Source organism: Lissotriton helveticus, chromosome 7 (assembly GCF_964261635.1).
Source record: "Lissotriton helveticus chromosome 7, aLisHel1.1, whole genome shotgun sequence".
NCBI lineage: Eukaryota > Metazoa > Chordata > Amphibia > Caudata > Salamandridae > Lissotriton > Lissotriton helveticus.
This window is the reverse complement of record NC_136068.1, coordinates 563,310,798-563,328,977: the sequence shown is the minus strand read 5'-3', so window position 1 is coordinate 563,328,977 and position 18,180 is coordinate 563,310,798. Positions and strand designations below refer to the sequence as shown.

At 44.0% G+C, this 18,180-nt stretch overlaps 1 protein-coding gene across 6 annotated transcripts in view; it reads right to left on the bottom strand.

Moving 5' to 3' along the window:
* Window positions 1-18,180, bottom strand: part of TEP1 (telomerase associated protein 1) — a 1,162,857-nt gene that overhangs the window by 1,035,194 nt on the left and 109,483 nt on the right. For all 6 annotated transcript variants that reach the window (XM_078652640.1, XM_078652638.1, XM_078652642.1 and 3 more), the window contains exons 5-6: window positions 8,495-8,656; window positions 4,657-4,818 (exon numbers count right to left, since the gene is read on the bottom strand). In XM_078652640.1, coding sequence (XP_078508766.1) covers window positions 4,657-4,818; window positions 8,495-8,656 — 324 coding nt within the window. The remainder of the gene's footprint in view (window positions 1-4,656; window positions 4,819-8,494; window positions 8,657-18,180) is intronic.

Below are 18,180 nucleotides of genomic sequence, written 5' to 3'. Positions count from 1 at the left end.
GAGCAGGATTTGGCCTGGGGCGTGCTGCGGGGCGTGCTGCACCACTTCGAGTTTCATAGTTATGGCTTTTTGTGATCCTAGCTATAGCAAGTTCCCGTAGTCCAGGAGGGAGAGAATTAGTGCCTGGACCACAAGCCTTCTGGAGAAGGAGGTAGCAGATGTAGGATTTTAGGGAGCAGTCGAAGAATGGCATTGCAGCTACTGAGAGTTTAGCTGCCTGAGCTTTTGTTGCCAGAGATTTGTCCAACCATACCAGACTTATAATAACCGTCTTGGGGGCTGGGGTAGTGCCCAGGTAATCCAGCCAGCCTACCCTCAGACGGGGGTTGATGTTATTACCTAGAATCATGAGCTCCGTCTTCTCCCCATTTAGTCTGAGGCAGTCCTTGGTCATCCAACTTGCTGCTTCCTCCAGACAGGGTCACAAAGAGAGGGATTGAGGATCAAGTCCGGGGTAAGAGAAAACACCAGTTGGGTATCATCGCTATATGATACGATGGATATGCCGTGTGACAATACAACATCAGCAAAAGGGTGCATACATATAGATTGAAGAGTGTAGGGCTCAGTGATGAGCCCTGTGGTACTCCACACTTCAGGGCAAAGATATCTGATGAGCAAGACTCATGAAAGACCTGAAAAGTTCTGTCATTCAGAAAGGAGATGAGTACCTTTAGTGCAGGTCCTGTAATCCTAGCATTGTTGGTCCTTTCGATGAAGACATTGTGGTTCACCGTATCAAAAGCTGCATTAAGGTCGAGTGGGATGATGGCAGCTGTACCTCCTCGGTCAAGCAGCATTTTAGATTTCTTCACTTCTAAGGAGTCTGATAACTACTGGCTGATGTGTTTTTCCAGTGCTTCACTCAGACCAGCAGGGAGTGATATGTGCCTATAGTTTCCTAGGCAGAGGGGATCTAGGTTGGGTTTCTTCAAAAGGGCTTTACCATGGTATGTTTCCATGCTGGGGGGAACTGTTCCCTTTGCAAGGGAGAGATGGACCAATTCTGGCATACAAAGGAAAACATATTCAGTCACTTTAGTGAGAATGTGAGGCGGAGCCAGGTCGAATGGGATCCTGATTTAACTTTGCTAAATAGGTTTGCAAACCTGTCTGGACTTAGGTGGGGGACATCTGCGAGAATGCTTGCCTCCATTTCCTCCATTCCCTGCTTCCCATTATTTAGACTCGTGTAATGCTAACTAAATGCAATTCATTTTTTTTTAGAAAAAATACTAGTAGTTTATTACAACTAGTATGTGTCAGTACAAGGGAGGGGCTATCTGAGCGGGGCACCAACAGAGGTTTCACAATTTGGAACACTTCTCTGGGGAGTTGGAAGCACCATTGATTTTAGTGGTGTAGTATGCTGCATGAGCAATTTTAATTTCAGAGTGGTATCTCCTCAGGGATTCTTGATTGAATGGATTGAGTGTAGTTTACTTGAATCCCCATAGTCTTTCCTCCAATTTATTTCCGCTTAATTGGTATTTTTTTGGGTTTAAGGTGGTGTGGAGTAAAGCACGGGCAGATTTGTTTTTACTACGTAGAGTGAGGGTTCTGGTGGGGATAGTCAGGTCCAGTGATTGTTTGATCCACAGAGTGATGCTGTTGTTCCCCACTTAAGGATCCAAGCTAAGGTTTGTCTTGTTGCGTTGACGGTAGGTTTCCATTCTTCACTACTTAATTTTGACCAACTACAATCACTCCGGGTAATTGGTCTGGGAAGTGTACTGTGACTTGGAGCAATCAGGGTCCTGGAGATCATAAAGTGATCTGACCATACTACAGGAAGCAGAACTGAGATGTTAAATTGGAGGTCATTAGTAAAAATGACGTCGAGCTGGTGGCCTTTATAGTGTGTGTGGGACCACATACGTTTTGTGACGTTTGGATTGCTGAGAGATCTTGCAAAAGTTCAGAGGCTAACAAGCCTAATAGGATCTTTCTAGTGTAGGTTAAAATCTCCAAGAATGGTTAAGTTAGGCTTTTCATTTGCCCAACTGGTGGGTGCCTCAGGGAGGGACTGAATAAAGTGACAACACTGACCAGGGGGGCGGTAAAGAAGGACACCCGAGAAGGTGAATGCGGGGGTCATTGAAATAGCAAATGCCATGCTTTCACATTCTGAGAGTTGTAGTTGTTGCTGTAGGCATTTAAATTCTCCCTTTATGATGATGGCCGTTCCTATCTGGCCGTTCCATCAGACATATATAAAGAGTTTGTGTGATGTTGTGTCCTGACTTCGCATGCAACCAGGTTTCTGTCTGGAACAACAAGTCGGGGTTTTCCTCCTCTAGGAAGGTAAAAGAGTTATAACTTGTGGCCAGACATTGATCTGCAATAAATCATAAACATGAGCTACATAGTCATTGTGCTGCTGGTGGTCTCAGGGGTTGGTTTGCATGGGCGAAAGAAGGCTCAGCTACTACATTCTAGGTTAACTTCAGCTAGTTCAATAGTATGGAAGCAGTCCACTTTGGAGGATCCCTTTAAAGCCTGTAATTGTAGGGCACAGTACACAAGCTCACTTGTGTTTATTGATGCAGGGTTCCTGGACCTTGGTCAAGTTTTGTCGCGAAGGTCAAAGATGGGTTTGCCTTTGGCGAGCCAGCAGCGAGTCCATGCCAGCACGCCTCTTTTGTAGCCCCAGGTGTAAAAGACTGGACTGCCCAACCAAATGCAAAATGGCAGTCTCAGTCATCTGAAAGTTGTTCACTCCGCTCAAACTGCGTGAGCCGGGGAGGACCAGGGAACTCAGTGCGTATTGTGCTGAAAGTGAAGATCAGTGCGGGCAGGGATACTGTGGCAGAGCCTGTAAAGTGGCTAAGTGCAGAGGTGTGCAAAGTAAGCAAAAATGATTTCAATAATTTAGTTTTAACAGACAATTAAAACAAATTTTAAAAACAAAGTAAAAGCATGCAGAGTATTTAAGATATTAGCGCATTAAAAGCATGAAAGCGAGGAGTAACCTTTTAAGCAATGAGCCTCCGCGCCAGGGTGCCTCTTTCGTAGCCTTCAATGTAAAAGACTGGACTGCCACCTGCACTGCAAAATGGCGGTCACAGTCGTCTGAAAGTTGTTTTCTCTGCTGAAAAACGGCGTGTCGTGGCAGACCAGAGAACTCCCTGGCTAATGTGGTGAAGCTAAAGATCAGTGCAGGCAGGGAAACTGTGGCAGAGCAGAGCCCATAACGTTATTAAGTCCATATGATTAACAATTCAGTTTTATCGGGCAATTTAAAAAAAAAAAATCAATGCAAAGTAAAAAGCATTCAAAGAATTTTAGGTATTAGCGCAGTAAAAGCATAAAAGTGTGGAGTGACCTGTTAAGCTGATTGTGGGTATTAAATTCCTAAACCTCATATGGAAGATGAAATACAACTTCTTCAGGAACAGAATTCATATCTAAAGGAAGGAGAAAAGGAGAGAGCAATGGGATGGGTGGTTGCAGAGAAAGCATGGGGTGAAGGGCTTTACTTTCCTCTACTACACTGCCAAGCCACCATTAAACACAAGGGCTTCTCCCCTTTCAATCCAGAACCCACACAAGAACAAGGGTGTCAACAGATGCACTCTAATGTGGAATAACCATGTTTTGAGACATTCCTTCAAAAATCATGTAGTTCCAGAGAGAGTACTAGGACAAAGAAAGTTCTTTCACCCCATTCTTGTTTCCAAACAGCACATGGCAGAGCTTTCACGAGCTGAACCTTGGAGGAGGTGTGTGGAGAGCAGTGAGGCTTAAAAGCAGCTGAAAGAAATAGCGGTCCCAATAATGCAAGTGGCAGTCAATATCTTTCAGAAGCACTTTAAAAAATATATTTAATTTGTGAGTTGGATATTGTTGGACCCGTGTTTTGTACTCATATTTCATATACTAACTGCACCTTTAAGTACATTATGTAATCTTTTATTCAGAGTTATTTTATTTCTCTTTTCTTTGAAATGCTACTCAAATTGTATTTTGATATTTATAGCATGCGGTGTTATATGAATTCTTATTCAGAACAAAAACAATATTGGCCGATTGACAGAGCCCCATTTGGTAATATGCTTTGTCAACTATACAGTGACTGGTCTAAGAGAGATACTATGCAAATCTCCTAATAAATCTTATTACGCTTCTATAAGGATTACAAAAATATGGAGTGCGTTAACTGATGTAAAGCAGGTAACCAATGGAAGGGGCGTAAAGAAGTGAAACAAAAAGATATGGTCAGCCAAATTACTCTTTGCAGGTCATTTACTAAAATCATATGTTTTAAATTTGGCTTTAAATAATCTCCCATCCAGACACTCTCTCGTAATCTATGCATAGAGTAATATTTATCCTTAGAAGAATGGATACCAATAATTAATTGAAAAGTTAGAAAAACACTGACACAATGAAAAATTGCCTGGGAATATAAGAACAAATCTTATAAAAAACAAAAAAGTGAAAACATCCTGACAGACAGATGGGAAATCGCGAGAACTGCAATACTTTCACCAGCATGGTGATCAACAGGATCATTTCAATGAGCTGGTTAGTGGCTTCTTTTACAAAACCACCACCAGCCCCAACCGACATCACCTTTAACACTTACAATGTGATGCCACTGTGATGTGTCCTGATTTACTGAATATTAACCCCTGACTAGACAAAACTCCTTACCTTCTCCTGTTTTTTTGTCTTCTTCTTGGACGTTTTGCCGCGGTGCGCCCTGGTGTTGTACTTTGCGAGCTGGTACTCTGTGAACTGTTTGAATTTATCAGTCATGGCTCGGCGCAGACTTGAGGGCAGGGGTACTGATTTTCCTTGTTTCACAGCCAGGCTCTAGAGAAGAGACAAAGAAATACAGAGGTACAAAGAGAGAGGAACTCCATAGTTGGAGCTACACAAGAAATCTGCCTATAGCTGATAAGCACTCTTTCAACAGCTACATAGACCCTCTTTTATATAGAAACGTATAATGTCTGGCAACAGATCCTTAGACCATGTTTCTATAGATAATTAGATTGTGCATCAGTGGATCCATTACCTTTATAAAGATCTTCTGTTCATTGTGCAAAAGTAAAAATACCACAGGATTGGACAGTAATAGAGCTGTTCTCATTGTTCTCAATCATGGGAAACACCATCCTCTTTGGATTCTTTGAAATGCAACCTTTTATTTTGTGAGTGATGGAGTGAATACTTTGACATAACTACCCATCAATGTATGTGTGAAAACTTCTGCAGGAACACTGCTGGGAGTCAAATGAATTTGAATTTGTGTTACCTGATCCCGAGAGTACTATGCAGAATTTACTAGTATTCAGTTAAAAGGTAATATGGCAAGTGGAGATAGTTAGGAGAACATTAGGTCACATGCTCTTTTTCTTCTCTGCTAATAGGTATTTGATTTACTGCAATACATTATTCAGAGGATTGCCTTAATGATTATGCAAATGTTCCAAAGTCTCCAATTGAACCCCAGGAATCCACATTCTAGAAACATATTTCTGCTCCTCATCTCAGTTAGAGCAGTCTAGTTTTGAACTGTCTAAAAAGAAGATATTTATTTTTTTTATCTAGGAAGGTAACAGAATGTGCAACACAAAGGACTGGTTTGCCTGGATGATTTCTTTGAAAGCTTATGGAACAGATGCGTTCAATTCGGAAAACTAGTAAGGAGTAGGAGCTTATTAACTTTAACTTAACAGCAATACATATCTTTTGAAAATGCCTTGCCACATCTGGAAAGCTTTACAGAGATGTTTGAATGCTTTTTTTCTTCCGCAGACCCCTCACAAAACTAGAGACCCTTCAAGTGGGTTTATGTTAAGAATGAGAGATGCATGTACCTTAATCTCAGATGAAGATTTCTTATCATGCTGATGCAGTAAAAAAGATAAGCCCTTCTGTTAACATTACACAACTTAGATTTAATTAAAATGAATTGAATTCAGAAAAAAAAGAATAATCTCTGTGGGGCAGGTGGATTCCAGATTACATTTTAAAACATAATAGTTTTTGTAGAGGGCAATGGTCTTCCTCCATGCATATGTCAGGAGTGAATCTGGTGAGTTTGAAGAAGTCTTTGGACAGAAAACTTAATAGTTGGCAGGCCAACTTGAAAAGGAACCAGGTTTCCACAGGAAGCAAATATACCAAAATCAGGACTGGCATAATGCGGCCTAAGCAGTGACTTCCTGAGATTCGCTGTGGTACCAACTGGAGGACAGGGGGTTGCGTTTTCCATCAACTGTGAGGGCATATACCTAGTTTTGGGTTGGACACAAAGTAGGAATTTGTTTTTGTGGGATACGTTTTAAATTGAGTTGAATATAGACCCTTGCCCGATTTTCAAACAAGCAGCAATGTATCTAATTTCCTTTTTCCAATATGATGCTATGGAAAAGCATAGTATCGTCAATATACTGGTGTACTGGGGTGATAATGTTTTAGGCCACCTCTCTGAAGGGTTTGATCAACGAGCAAAAGAGACCAACTGACACATTTTTGTTATTTTTAAGTAATTGGATCCATCACAATAAAGCAAACATTAATGGATAATTTGCAAACGTTCACATAGGTACTGGCCCATCAGAGAGAAATCAACAGCAGAATCAGTATGATCAACACACAAGCCCACCACCCATGCAGAGAGGAGACAAACAGAGGCAAGAGAGAAGAAGCAATAATGATACTGTATAAACACAGGAAATCAAAATATCAAAAATAACTAGTCTATTACACAGTAGGAAATAATGTAAACTCAGTCCAAAACACAAAAATCAGCAGTTCTGGTGCTGAATACCACACCGCAATTCACCATAGCTCCTTGCATTTGCTTGAATACTCTTTTTGTGTGGAAAGACTTTGCGTTCATCCGAAGTGAGAATATGTGGGTAATACTTACACAGGACACTTGCAGTTGCACTGGGAAACAGAGTGGAGCACTAGAATTCAAGGCCAACCCTTCTTCCTTGACGTTTTGGAGAGCTTTTCAATGATCTTTGGTTACACAGCTTAGGTCTAGGACAATCAATACCTTGTTACCACTGATTGTCAAAACTAGGTTTTGAACTGCTATGTAAGTCCTCCTCTCTGCCTGGGTGTGCCCAGGTGGACAAGTACGGTTACCCCTACCTGTTTACTTCAGGGTCTCGTATGGCCAATATTTAGAATCTCTGCAAATATTTAATGTACTGTACTGCCATCTGCAGAACCTCCAAGTTGAGAACGGTTTGTTTTAATAACTTTATGTCCCCCACATGGGGAATGGAAGCGAAGCCCATAACGCAGCCCTTCGGAGCTGGATACAGAACAGGTCCTGGAAGCTATATGGGGATCTAAAGTAGTCACATATTTCTCGTACTTTGCTTCCCAGGTACACCACTTTACATTCCAGCCCAGTAATCTTTCCCTTAGTTTGGCACACTTTTGCATTTAATCCTACTGAACTACCATCCATTTCCAACACCCTGTAATCTATACTCTGAGTTGTGGCCCTGTATTCATTCAGGTAGTCCAACAGTAACAACTAAATCTGAGGAATATTAGCGGAGCCTGGATCCTCAATATTATTAGTCGCTCCTGGTCAATAAGATGACATCATGGCTTAAAGAATTTTGGTCACACAATGGTGGATGATCTTCGCTCGCCAGAGCACAACTTCCTACTTCAAAGGATCCAGCCAGTCATTAGACCATAGCAGACCTCTGCCCTAAGCAGCAGTTATGAGAGTCCAAGCGAGCAGCAGTCCCTATTTATCCAGCAAATGCCCCAGCGTCTTCTTTGACCACAGAAGCACATGAAGCTAGGACAGGTCCTCCGTGGGTTCAATGCAGAGAATCCAGCAGGTAGTAAAGTAGAACTGTACCCAAGTTCCCATAATTTTGAGGCTTCCTTACTGAGCACCCTCATATCCCAGAGCAAGCGCACCAGCTACAGTCAGTGTCCAGGCTGCCTCAATGCAGTAGTGTGCAGTCTTGGATGATGTCCAATCAAAGAAGATTCTGGGTCCCGCCAAAATGTCTTATTAAAGACATGGCCTTATGTAAATGCTCCTACATCGGTTTAATCACTTGTATAAGTATTCGTAGCTCCAAACACTGGGCGACTGGGTGACTGACTATGTGTGAATCTGAAACCGACTCATGCTGCAAACACTGCTGTTAAGATTATTTACCATGGTCCATCAACCGGGAGAAGAGACAGACATGAAAGTATTGGAAAGACAGTGATAAAAAGGGTGACAGAGAAAGGAGTGAGACAATCAAAGGTTCACAAGGAAGGGTAAAGACTAGTCAGAAGATGGAAGAAAGGAAGGGATGGGGGAAGGAAGAAGGGGAAAGAGCACAAAGTGGAAGGGTAGTGCCAGCATTAGGCTGGGGGGACAAGCTAAGGATGATCCAAAGTGAGAAGGAGGAGGAGGCAGTGACAGTGACAAGGGAGATGGAGAAAAGGCATAAGCAGAGTGAAAAGGAGCTAGCTACGGGTTTATTGAACATGAGAAGGGACGTACCTGGTAGATTTTGGGCACCTCCATCCAGTCCGAGGGGAGCTGGACTGCAGCAGAAAAGTACCTGCGCAGGTGTGGGCGGCAGGGCTCGTGAAAAACTGCCAGAGCCAGCAAGAAGTTAGCTGTTGTTCGGATATTCAGCTCCTGCCTTGTATACAAAGCCACCTGAAATAGAAAGACGCATCTATATGAGCTGGAGCTAACAGGGAGAGGGAAAAATTCACATTTTTGTACAAAGCAGTCCTCGTCAGTCCTTAAAGTAATCATGACTCTAATGGTGAAGCCAAGTTGCAATTCTCTGCCAGTTTCCAAAAATAAAAATATGCATTTCGTACAATGTAACCAGCTAGGTATTTTAGATTGTGTCCGCTTTACAACAACAAAACGAATTAATGAATCTTGCTGTAAACTACACAGCGGCTGTATCAGTCTTTTTACCAAAAAATCTTTAACTCAAGCGATTGTACAGGTTTTGAGAAGAGTCCGATTGTTCTTGCTTTTGTACTCCAATCTGCCCAATCTAGAAACAAATGAATGAACTCTTTACATCTACTTTAAAATGAACTCTTTCTGTGCATAGGGGAAATTGTCACATGCGTGCCTGAAATATATTCAGGAAATCTATACATAAATGTGAAAAGTGCATTGTGATCTTGGTGAAATTGCATTGTGAATGCAGCTCTTCAACTTCTTATGCCTTCAATCATTTTTTATAAAAGTTACAGGCAGTCCAATAAAAAAAGTGACGCTGCCAAGAGCATTTGAACTTTTGGGAAACATAGATCCAGAAAATTACCTATGCTTGTGACTCTTTAGATTATATCCCTTGACAGTTTTTTCTTATTCATTATTATACATCTAGTGGGAGCAGCTGTTGCCAAAGTGAAGACCTAAGAACTCTTTGCAAAGAGGATGGTGGTAAATGAAAAACGAACTTGCTGTGCTGCAACTTCCTGGAATGAAAACTGATTAAATCTTAGCTTACTACACCGTCACTTGATCATTTCTTTTAAGTGAATGGTTCTGCAGCACTGTGTGCTGCTCCATACTCTTTTGAACCGTTGAGAAACTTGAGGCTAAACAAAACTTTATAAAACTATCAAGGACTTCAAGGGGATCCTGCACAAGGACAGCGTATCTTTCACTTTTTTAAATTTATAGACAAACACTGGCACTCAACCATAACATTTGTACTTGGCGGACTGACAACTCTTTGTAGAAAACCGCTCCCATTTAAGTCATCAAAATAACTAGATTGGAATGTGTGCCGCCTTTTCTGGCATTTGTGAGAGTAAAAGGTAAATCACAATTTCGTTTACCAATGGCCCTGCGTAGATTCAAACCTACAATCTGAAAAAACGCAATAAATAAGTTTAAGAGGAAGAACAATTTCATTTCTAGCAAATATTTCAGATATGAAACATTTTTGGAAAAGTCTGGATATATTTATTATTGAAAAAGTGATTACAACTTTGATGCCAAATGGACATCCAACATATCACTACTTTTTTTCAAGAAAAGAAGAGAGCACATCATCCCCCACAATGGAGTGGCAAACCTTCAAAGTAGTCACAAGGGGCTTGTGCATGAAAGCCACGGTGGAGGTTTAGCAGACCCTTTGCAGGGGACTAGCAGCCCTGGAGGCTTCTCTATTCGAGCTGGAGCACACTTTATCTACTCCTGATGGAGCAGACAATTTGTGTATAGTTTGGTCCAAATACTGTGATTGTCTGGAAACTCTCAGATGTCCTGACTTTGCTGCATACCAAGCTAAAATTTGTAACAAAGTAATTAAACCTAGTTGGTTATTGGAGCAATGGGTTAACCCCTGCCATGCCGGGACTACCCCACTCCATATCCACCAGGGATTCGGGGACACAGCTCATACTCAAACAGCTGTTAACAACGCCTTCTATTAATACCATAGTTCTTTATATCGTGACCCGAGTGCTGAAACTGGCTGCGTTTGTAGACCCAAATTGCCTTTCTAAAGAAGCTCAACTTTCGCTAGATGCCCCTATCAATTTGCAAGAGATCAAATCTATACTAGAAGTCCTTCCCAGAGGGAACATTCTGGTATCAACGGCCTACCAGCTGAATTTTATACATTTGCAAAGCCCCTAGCAACCAGGTTGGAAGCCTTATTGTGGCGTTTGCGGCATGTGGGTCCCTGACCCTCTCCGCCTACACTCAATGAAGCCCCCCTATACATTATGCTAAATCCGCACAAGGATCCTTTTAACATGGCCTCCTATCACACTCTGTCAATTTTAGAACTATAGAAATGATCCTTGAAAGTATAGTCTTCAACTTTGTCAATTTTAAATACCGATTAAAAAAACTTGCCAAGATTCTAGTCTGTAGATTATTGCCAGAACTCCCTGATCTAATCCACTAGGATTGGTAGGTCTTAGCCCTCGTCGATTGTGGCACATTATAGAAGGATCGGCAAATAATTATCCCTCAGCCAGCCACATGTATTGCGTGTGACCTTGAGAAAGCCTTCACTGTAAATACATTCACGAAGTGCTACGGTTGTTTAGATTAGGCCCACATTGGCATAAACGGGCCAGATACTGTATTCCCGCCCTTCTGAGTAAAAAGCAGGAAATGTGTCTCTGCCGCTTGTCCCATGGGTAGGGGCACCAACTGACACCAAGGTATTAAGAACGGCTTCACAAAGGAGTGCCGATCTGGGTCCCCTCTTTTATATGACAAGCCAGTCCCAAATCAGAAATGAAAGTTTGTGCCATGGTTGCTAAAAAGAACGAGTCAGAAAAAAGTACTTGAAGAAAAATACGGACACGTCCACTTTGAACCAGAGGTCCCCTGACTTGCCAATTACATTTATTTAGATTTAAAACAAAAGTGAGTCAATTGAAAGGGAGATGCAGAGGGGCAGGTTCAGCAATTAAACTGTGCTTCAGAACTAAAATCCATTTAAAATGGAGTGCTCAAATTTGAAATTGAACAATAAGGAAGACCTTATGGTAGGATTTTGGCTGAAGAGTTTTCAGAAAGAGCAATAAGACTACTGCCACTTAGGTCATTTAGTTGACACACTATACCAGTTGAAGGAACTTGTAAAGTAGGCTTCAATCTAAGGGAAGGGGGGGGGGGGGGCAGGGTAAGCATTTTTGACCAATGCGTAGCAGATATTTATGCAGAGCACTATCCATGTTGAGATTTTATTTTTATTTTATTTATAAAGTTTTATATAGCGCGAACTTGATCCTGAAGGATATCAGAACGCTTTACAATTTGAGGCAAAGGTAACAAAAGTCTAACATGGGGAATCTAATGGGCATTGAATCTACTAATACAAACATAACAGCTCAATATAACATCAGTGCACAAGTAGGAATGTGCCATGCGATGGAGCAGAGAGATAAGGGGAGTACATACAATAATCATATACAGGAATAATGGCCAGTACCCAAAACAATAATCGGGGGCTCAGTGCCCAGATGGAGAGATGGGCCTAAATCAGCCGTCCAAAAGAGCCTACGGAGCAGGGGGTATGGATCCTGATCTATTGATCTCTGACTTTATGCTTTTAGCCCCGGACTGGAGCAGTGTCTGGATGGAAAATGCTGTCACAAATAAGGAAATACCAGCTCTTGACCAGTTACTACCACATTCGGTTTACTAGCACCACTTCCATAGGGCCAGTCCGTTTCTACATGACCTTCCCTTTCTTTAGCTCTGACATTCCCTTCAAAGAGTTGATCGTCCACCCAGAACTCTTTTGTGCGATCAAGGCAGAACGACAACGCTCTTTTCGGGTCCAGGCTGTGGAGTCTCTCCACTTCTTTAGAAGGTAAGCAAAGTGATATTTTAGCCCATGTGAAACGGTGTCACAGCCTTTGGAAGAAAGGAGGCACATGCTCACAGAACTAGCTTGTCCAGGCAAAAGGTCATAAAAGGAGGGTGCACAGAGGGTGCTTGCGGTTCACTGACCCTTCTTGGGGGATGTATGGCCACCAAGAAAGTAGTCTAGATAGTGAGCAAGCAAAGTGGGCAATTGTGTAGCGGTTCAAAAGGTACACGCATAAGAAAGTTAAGGACCAAATTAAAATCCCACTGAGGCATGATGAATATGGCCTTGGGAGGAGGAACATATGCTGGAGACCTTTCAGAAACCTAGTCACAAAGGGCAACCTAAACAAAGAAAATTAGTCCGGCAACCACAAGAATGCCAAAATTGCAGACAAATAAAATTTGTGCCAGAGCGGAGCGCTCTGGGCAACAAAAAGAAAAAATAATAAACCTTGGTATAAGTGTGCAGATAGAGGGTCAACGTGCTTGGATGCATGCCAGGCCACAAATTTGCCCCAAACGAAAGCGTATACCGACTTGGTGGAGGGACTCCTGGCCGCCAGAATAAAATCACAGCCTACGGGAGGAAGTCGAAAGCTGTCAACTATCGCCGCTCAATCTCCATGCAAATATGCTGAAACCACTGCCATCACCCTGGTGAACCCCCGAGGGGTACTGGTGAGGACAAAGGAGAGCACTGCAAACTGAAAGTGCTCTTGGCCCACTGGGAACTGCAGGAAACACCTTTGGACTGGCAGGACAAAGATGTGGAATTATGTGTCCTGCAAGTCCAACACTACCATCCAGTCCACAGGGTCTATGCTAGACAGGACCTGAGCTAGGGTGGGTATTTCGAACTTCTCCTTTGTCAGAAGTAGTTGAGGAGACACAGGTCACGGATAGGACAGATACCTGTCTGCTTTCTGGGCACTGTAATGTATCGGGAATAGTGACCATGGCCTACTTCTGATGCTGGCACCCTCTTGATGGCTCCTCTGGCCAGAAGAGCGAACATTTCCTGACGAAGTAAGGAGAGATGGTCCGCTATTGGCAGGTCGAAAGTGGGTGGCATTGTTTCCAGAAAGAAGATGGAGTAGCTGTCTAGACTATTTGCAAAACCCCCATGTCTGATGTTATAGTCTGCCAGGGGTGCATGTGATGACAAATCCTCCCCTCCCTCCAACACTGGGTGCCTGTTTTGGTATAAGGGCAAATTAAATTGTTTGTGAGGCTATGGCTTGCAGGGAGGTGGTGAACTGGCTTGGCCTCTGGCTGTTCTTGAGATCTCCGGGCACAGCATCAGCGACCACAAAAAGGCTGGAAAGCCTGTTGGACTTGGTGGCTGGGTTGGAAAAGGACGCCGTTGGTAGCCCATATTATGGCCACGTAAGAGATGAAAGGCAGACTTGGGTTGGGGGGGGGGGGGGGGGGGGCATGAACCGAGTACCACGCCATAGCTCTGCTGTCCTTAAAGAGCTCCAGCACTGAGTCAGCCTTCTCACCAAAAAGGTGAGAGCCATCAAAGGGCATGTCCATGAACTAAGCTTGGACTTCTCTGAAAAGCCAGTGCATCTCAGCCAGACGTGGCGCCTAAGGGCCACTGTTGATGCAATCGCTGCGTCAAGAAGGTTGGTCGTGTCCAGTCCGGGGAACAACCATTACAACGCGGGTTTTACCACGCGTTGCTTTTACATCGCATGTATTACAACGCATGTGATGTTACAACGCGCGGTAAAACCACGCATACCATTACATCGCGCATACCATTACATCGCATATACCATTACATCGCATGCGCTTTTACAACGCATGCGATGTAATGTGTAATGGCGGCGGCGGGGGCGGCTATTCACAACGACGTGAACTCAGCAGGAAGGAGGAAGCAGGATCCGTAGGCGACGTTGGAGAGGAGACAGGTAAGGGGTTTTGCGCATGGGGTGGGGGTTACTTATGTAGGGTTTAGGGCAGTTTTAAAGTAGTGTGGAAATGTTTGTTTGTGTTTTTTTAAACGTTTTAGTGTGTGTTGTGGTGTTGTGTTTATTTAGTGTAGTGTATTAGGGAGGGTAGTGTAGTGTTTATGTAGTGTAGTGATTTAGATTTTAGGGTAGTGTAGTGTTGTAGTGTATGTTTATTGTAGTGTATTAGGGTTTAGGGTAGTGTAGGGGTGGGAGTAGTGTGGGTAGCGTAGTAGTGTTTTAGGGTTTAGGCTAGTGTAGGGGTGGGAGTAGTGTGGGTAGCGTAGTAGTGTTTTAGGGTTTAGGGTAGTGTAAGGGTGGGAGTAGTGTGGGTGGCATAGTAGTGTTTTAGAGTTTAGGGTAGTGTAGGGGTGGGAGTAGTGTGGGTAGCGTAGTAGTGTTTTAGGGTTTAGGGTAGTGTAAGGGTGGGAGTAGTGTGGGTAGCGTAGTAGTGTTTCAGGGTTTAGGGTAGTGTAGGGGTGGGAGTAGTGTGGGTAGCGTAGTAGTGTTTTAGGGTTTAGGGTAGTGTAGGGGTGGGAGTAGTGTGGGTAGCGTAGTAGTGTTTTAGGGTTTAGGGTAGTGTAAGGGTGGGAGTAGTGTGGGTAGCGTAGTAGTGTTTTAGGGTTTAGGGTAGTGTAGGGGTGGGAGTAGTGTGGGTAGCGTAGTAGTGGTTTTGGGTAGTGTAAGGGTGGGAGTAGTGTGGGTAGTGTGGGTAGTGTAGTAGTGTGGTAGTGTTTTTGGGTTGGGGTAGTGTAAGGGTGGGAGTAATTTGTTGTGTATGTGTAGGGATAGAGATGTAACTTACCTTGCATACTTTTACCATAAGTATAGCTTTACCACGCATGCCTTTGCGTTGTAATGGCATGCATGGTAAAAGCATACTCGTGGTAAAAGTATGCGATGTAATGGCATGCGATGTCATTGTCATCACGTTGTAATACCCGCGTTGTAATGGTATGCGTGGTATTAGAATGCGATGTAATGACATACATCCGTCCAGTCCACATATGGTGGGGAATATTAATGAGTCACTGCTATCTGCAATCGCCTGGGACATTATGGCTCGAGTCTCCTTCAAGAACAAAAGGCAGCACATGCGCAACCGAATCCTACCCTGTGTGGAAGTATCGGCCCTAAAAGCATAGAGTGTTCTTCGATCACAGTGCTAGGCTGGCAGAAGAGAACTTCCTCTTTCCAAAGGAGGCCAGCTTTTTGGATTCCCTAACTGGAAGAGTGGTAGGGAAGGCGCCAGGGTTAATCCTAGAAGTGGAGACTTGGACCACCAAGTTCTCTGGCGCTCGGCATAATCAGCATATGCTCTGCCTAGAATGGTAAGCAAGCCCTCCCTCCACACTTTAATTGATCCTGATATCTGTTTGGCTAGCCTGGGGTTCCACTCCCCCTGATTTCGGGTTTTGTCCCGTTCCGGATTGCCCACTCGTGGGTTCTTGCCCCAAAACTTCGATTTGCATCGTATACCTGTATACTTGGATTTCATTTGATTATTTCCCACTCCACATTGATACACAGTTACAATATCTGACTATTATTATGAAGAGGAGTATTATGCTGAAGAGCCCAGGATGGAGCAGGAGCTTGTTGAAGTGTTGATGCTGGTGTGCAACACTCAGTTAATAAAGCGTTGGTAAGAGCCATTGAGCCACTTAAACACCACTTATGCTCCATATGCCCAACAACAGGGCTGGCTCCCGCATTCAGGTTCTCGTCCAAAGCCTAGAGGCAAAAAGATCCTCAACCCTCACTCTGCAGATTTTGCAAGGCTGGCTGAATCCATGACTTCTGAGCATATGCAGGCGACCATCACAGAGCTTCCAGAGGACGAACCCTCTGATTCCTCTTCTGACCAGTCTTCCAGCCAAGATGAGGCGCCTCGTCCTTCTAAGAAAGCTGGAAAAGAGCGCCACGAGCAGGGACCATCACGTCCTAAGCTCCTAACTTTTGATGCCATAGTGCATCCTAACTCTACAGCCTGGCTGCCACCGCCGGAAGTGGCGGACTATATTCAAACGTATCTCCGTCAAGCGTTTGATAAAGATGTGCGAGCTCGTCTTCGCTCAGATTGCCCATGGCCTGATCTTGCGAGTAAGGTAGCCAAAACCCCTGAAGTGGATCCCACGATGGTCACTTATTTGAAAAAGTATGCTAGGACCCTAAAAAAGGTTTAGATAAAGCATGGAGGACCTGCCAAGACAAGCTCCTCTCAAAGATTCTAGAACTTGGCTTTAGGATCAAACAATCCGGGATGGCCATAGAACCCGAAGAACTCATTGGATGGGCTCAACGTGCAATATGTCAACTAGGCAATGCTAACTGCGCCATGTCTACTGAGCGCAGGAGATCCATATTATTGAAATTAGACCCTAAGTTAGCAGAACTCGCCTCGTCTGAGGCCGGTCCATTACCTCAGGGGATACTCTTTGGCCAATCGTTCCTCAAAGAACTTACTAAGTTTGTTGCCACTTTCAGCGGCCTGGATAAAGCCCAAGGGTCTCTCAGGCGTGCCTTCAGACCAGTTTTTGGCTGGGCCGGACGTTTCAAAGGGCGTTCGTTCGGCCGGGGATATAATCAATCCACCGAGGGGTCAATATCAGCAGAGAGGTGGTTACCAGGACCCCAACTACTCCAATTCCTCCTTCTACCCCACTCGCCGTGCAAGGAACAGGTTCCGAAAATCCAGATATGGAGGGAACCAAGGCACCCAACATGAGTCTGGAACTGCAGGTGAGGATTATTCCTTATTCCACAGTAAATTTGGGGGGCAGAATTCAGTATTTTCTGCAGAAGTGGCAAACTATTTCCCAGGACGCCTGGGTGTTAGAGACAGTCTGGGGCTTCAAGATAGATTTCTACAGTTCCCAGAGTCAGAACCCCGCCCGCCTCCTCTGTATTTTTCCCTACCAGATCAAGCCTTTATCTCAGACGAAATAGACTCTCTGCTTCGCAAGGGTGTGATCGTCATTACAGTTCCACATCCCCATGGGTTCTGCAGCAATATCTTTCTTGTGGAAAAGAAAGGTGTTAAACCTCAAAGATTTCAATGGCTGGGTGGAATATCACCACTTCAGGTTAGAAGGAATCCATCTGTTGCGAGATCTTCTCCAGGAAGGAGATTGGTTAGTTTGCCTCGACCTGAAGGACGCCTATCTTTTGGTTCCGATCTTTGGCCCTCACCGCCGATTCTTACAATTTCTATGGCAGGGAACCTGCTACGAGTACCAAGTTTTCCCCTTCGGTCTATAGTCAGCACCTCGATGCTTCACGAAACTCCTCAGGCCCGTAGTGGAATCATTGAGAGCGAAGGGAGTTCGTCTGATTATCTAGCTCATTGTCCTCGTCTAGTAATGCTTCACCTCGAGTGGACGATCGAACTTCTCCAAGGACTAGGGTTCTTGGTGAACCCGCAGAAGTCGTTCTTAACTCCAACTCAGTCAATCGAGTTTCTGAGATTTCAAATCGATTTCCCTATCTTGCCAGCTCCGTCTGCCTCTCCAGAAAGTACGCTCTGTCAAGAAGGAGTTGAGGGCGATTTTGAGCAAGCAAATTGTATCCTTGATATCGATCGCATGAACAGTTGGTCTTCTGTCCTCATCGATCCAAGCGATATTTCGGGGTCCTTTGCATTACCATGCTCTACAACCGTTAAAAATCCAGCATCTCCGGAAAGGCCTCGCTTATGCAGATCAAATTCTTCTCTCAGAAGAGGCGAGGTGGGAGAAACAATGGTGGTTAGACCATATGGAGGCGTGGAATGTTCGAGCCCTTTTCGGCTCCAGCCAGGATGTGATAATAGAATTGGAAGCCAGCAGATGGGGCTGGGGAGCCCGTTGCGGTCAATTAGCAACTGGAGGCAGGTGGTCACCGAAGGAACTTTCTTTACACATCAATTGTCTAGAG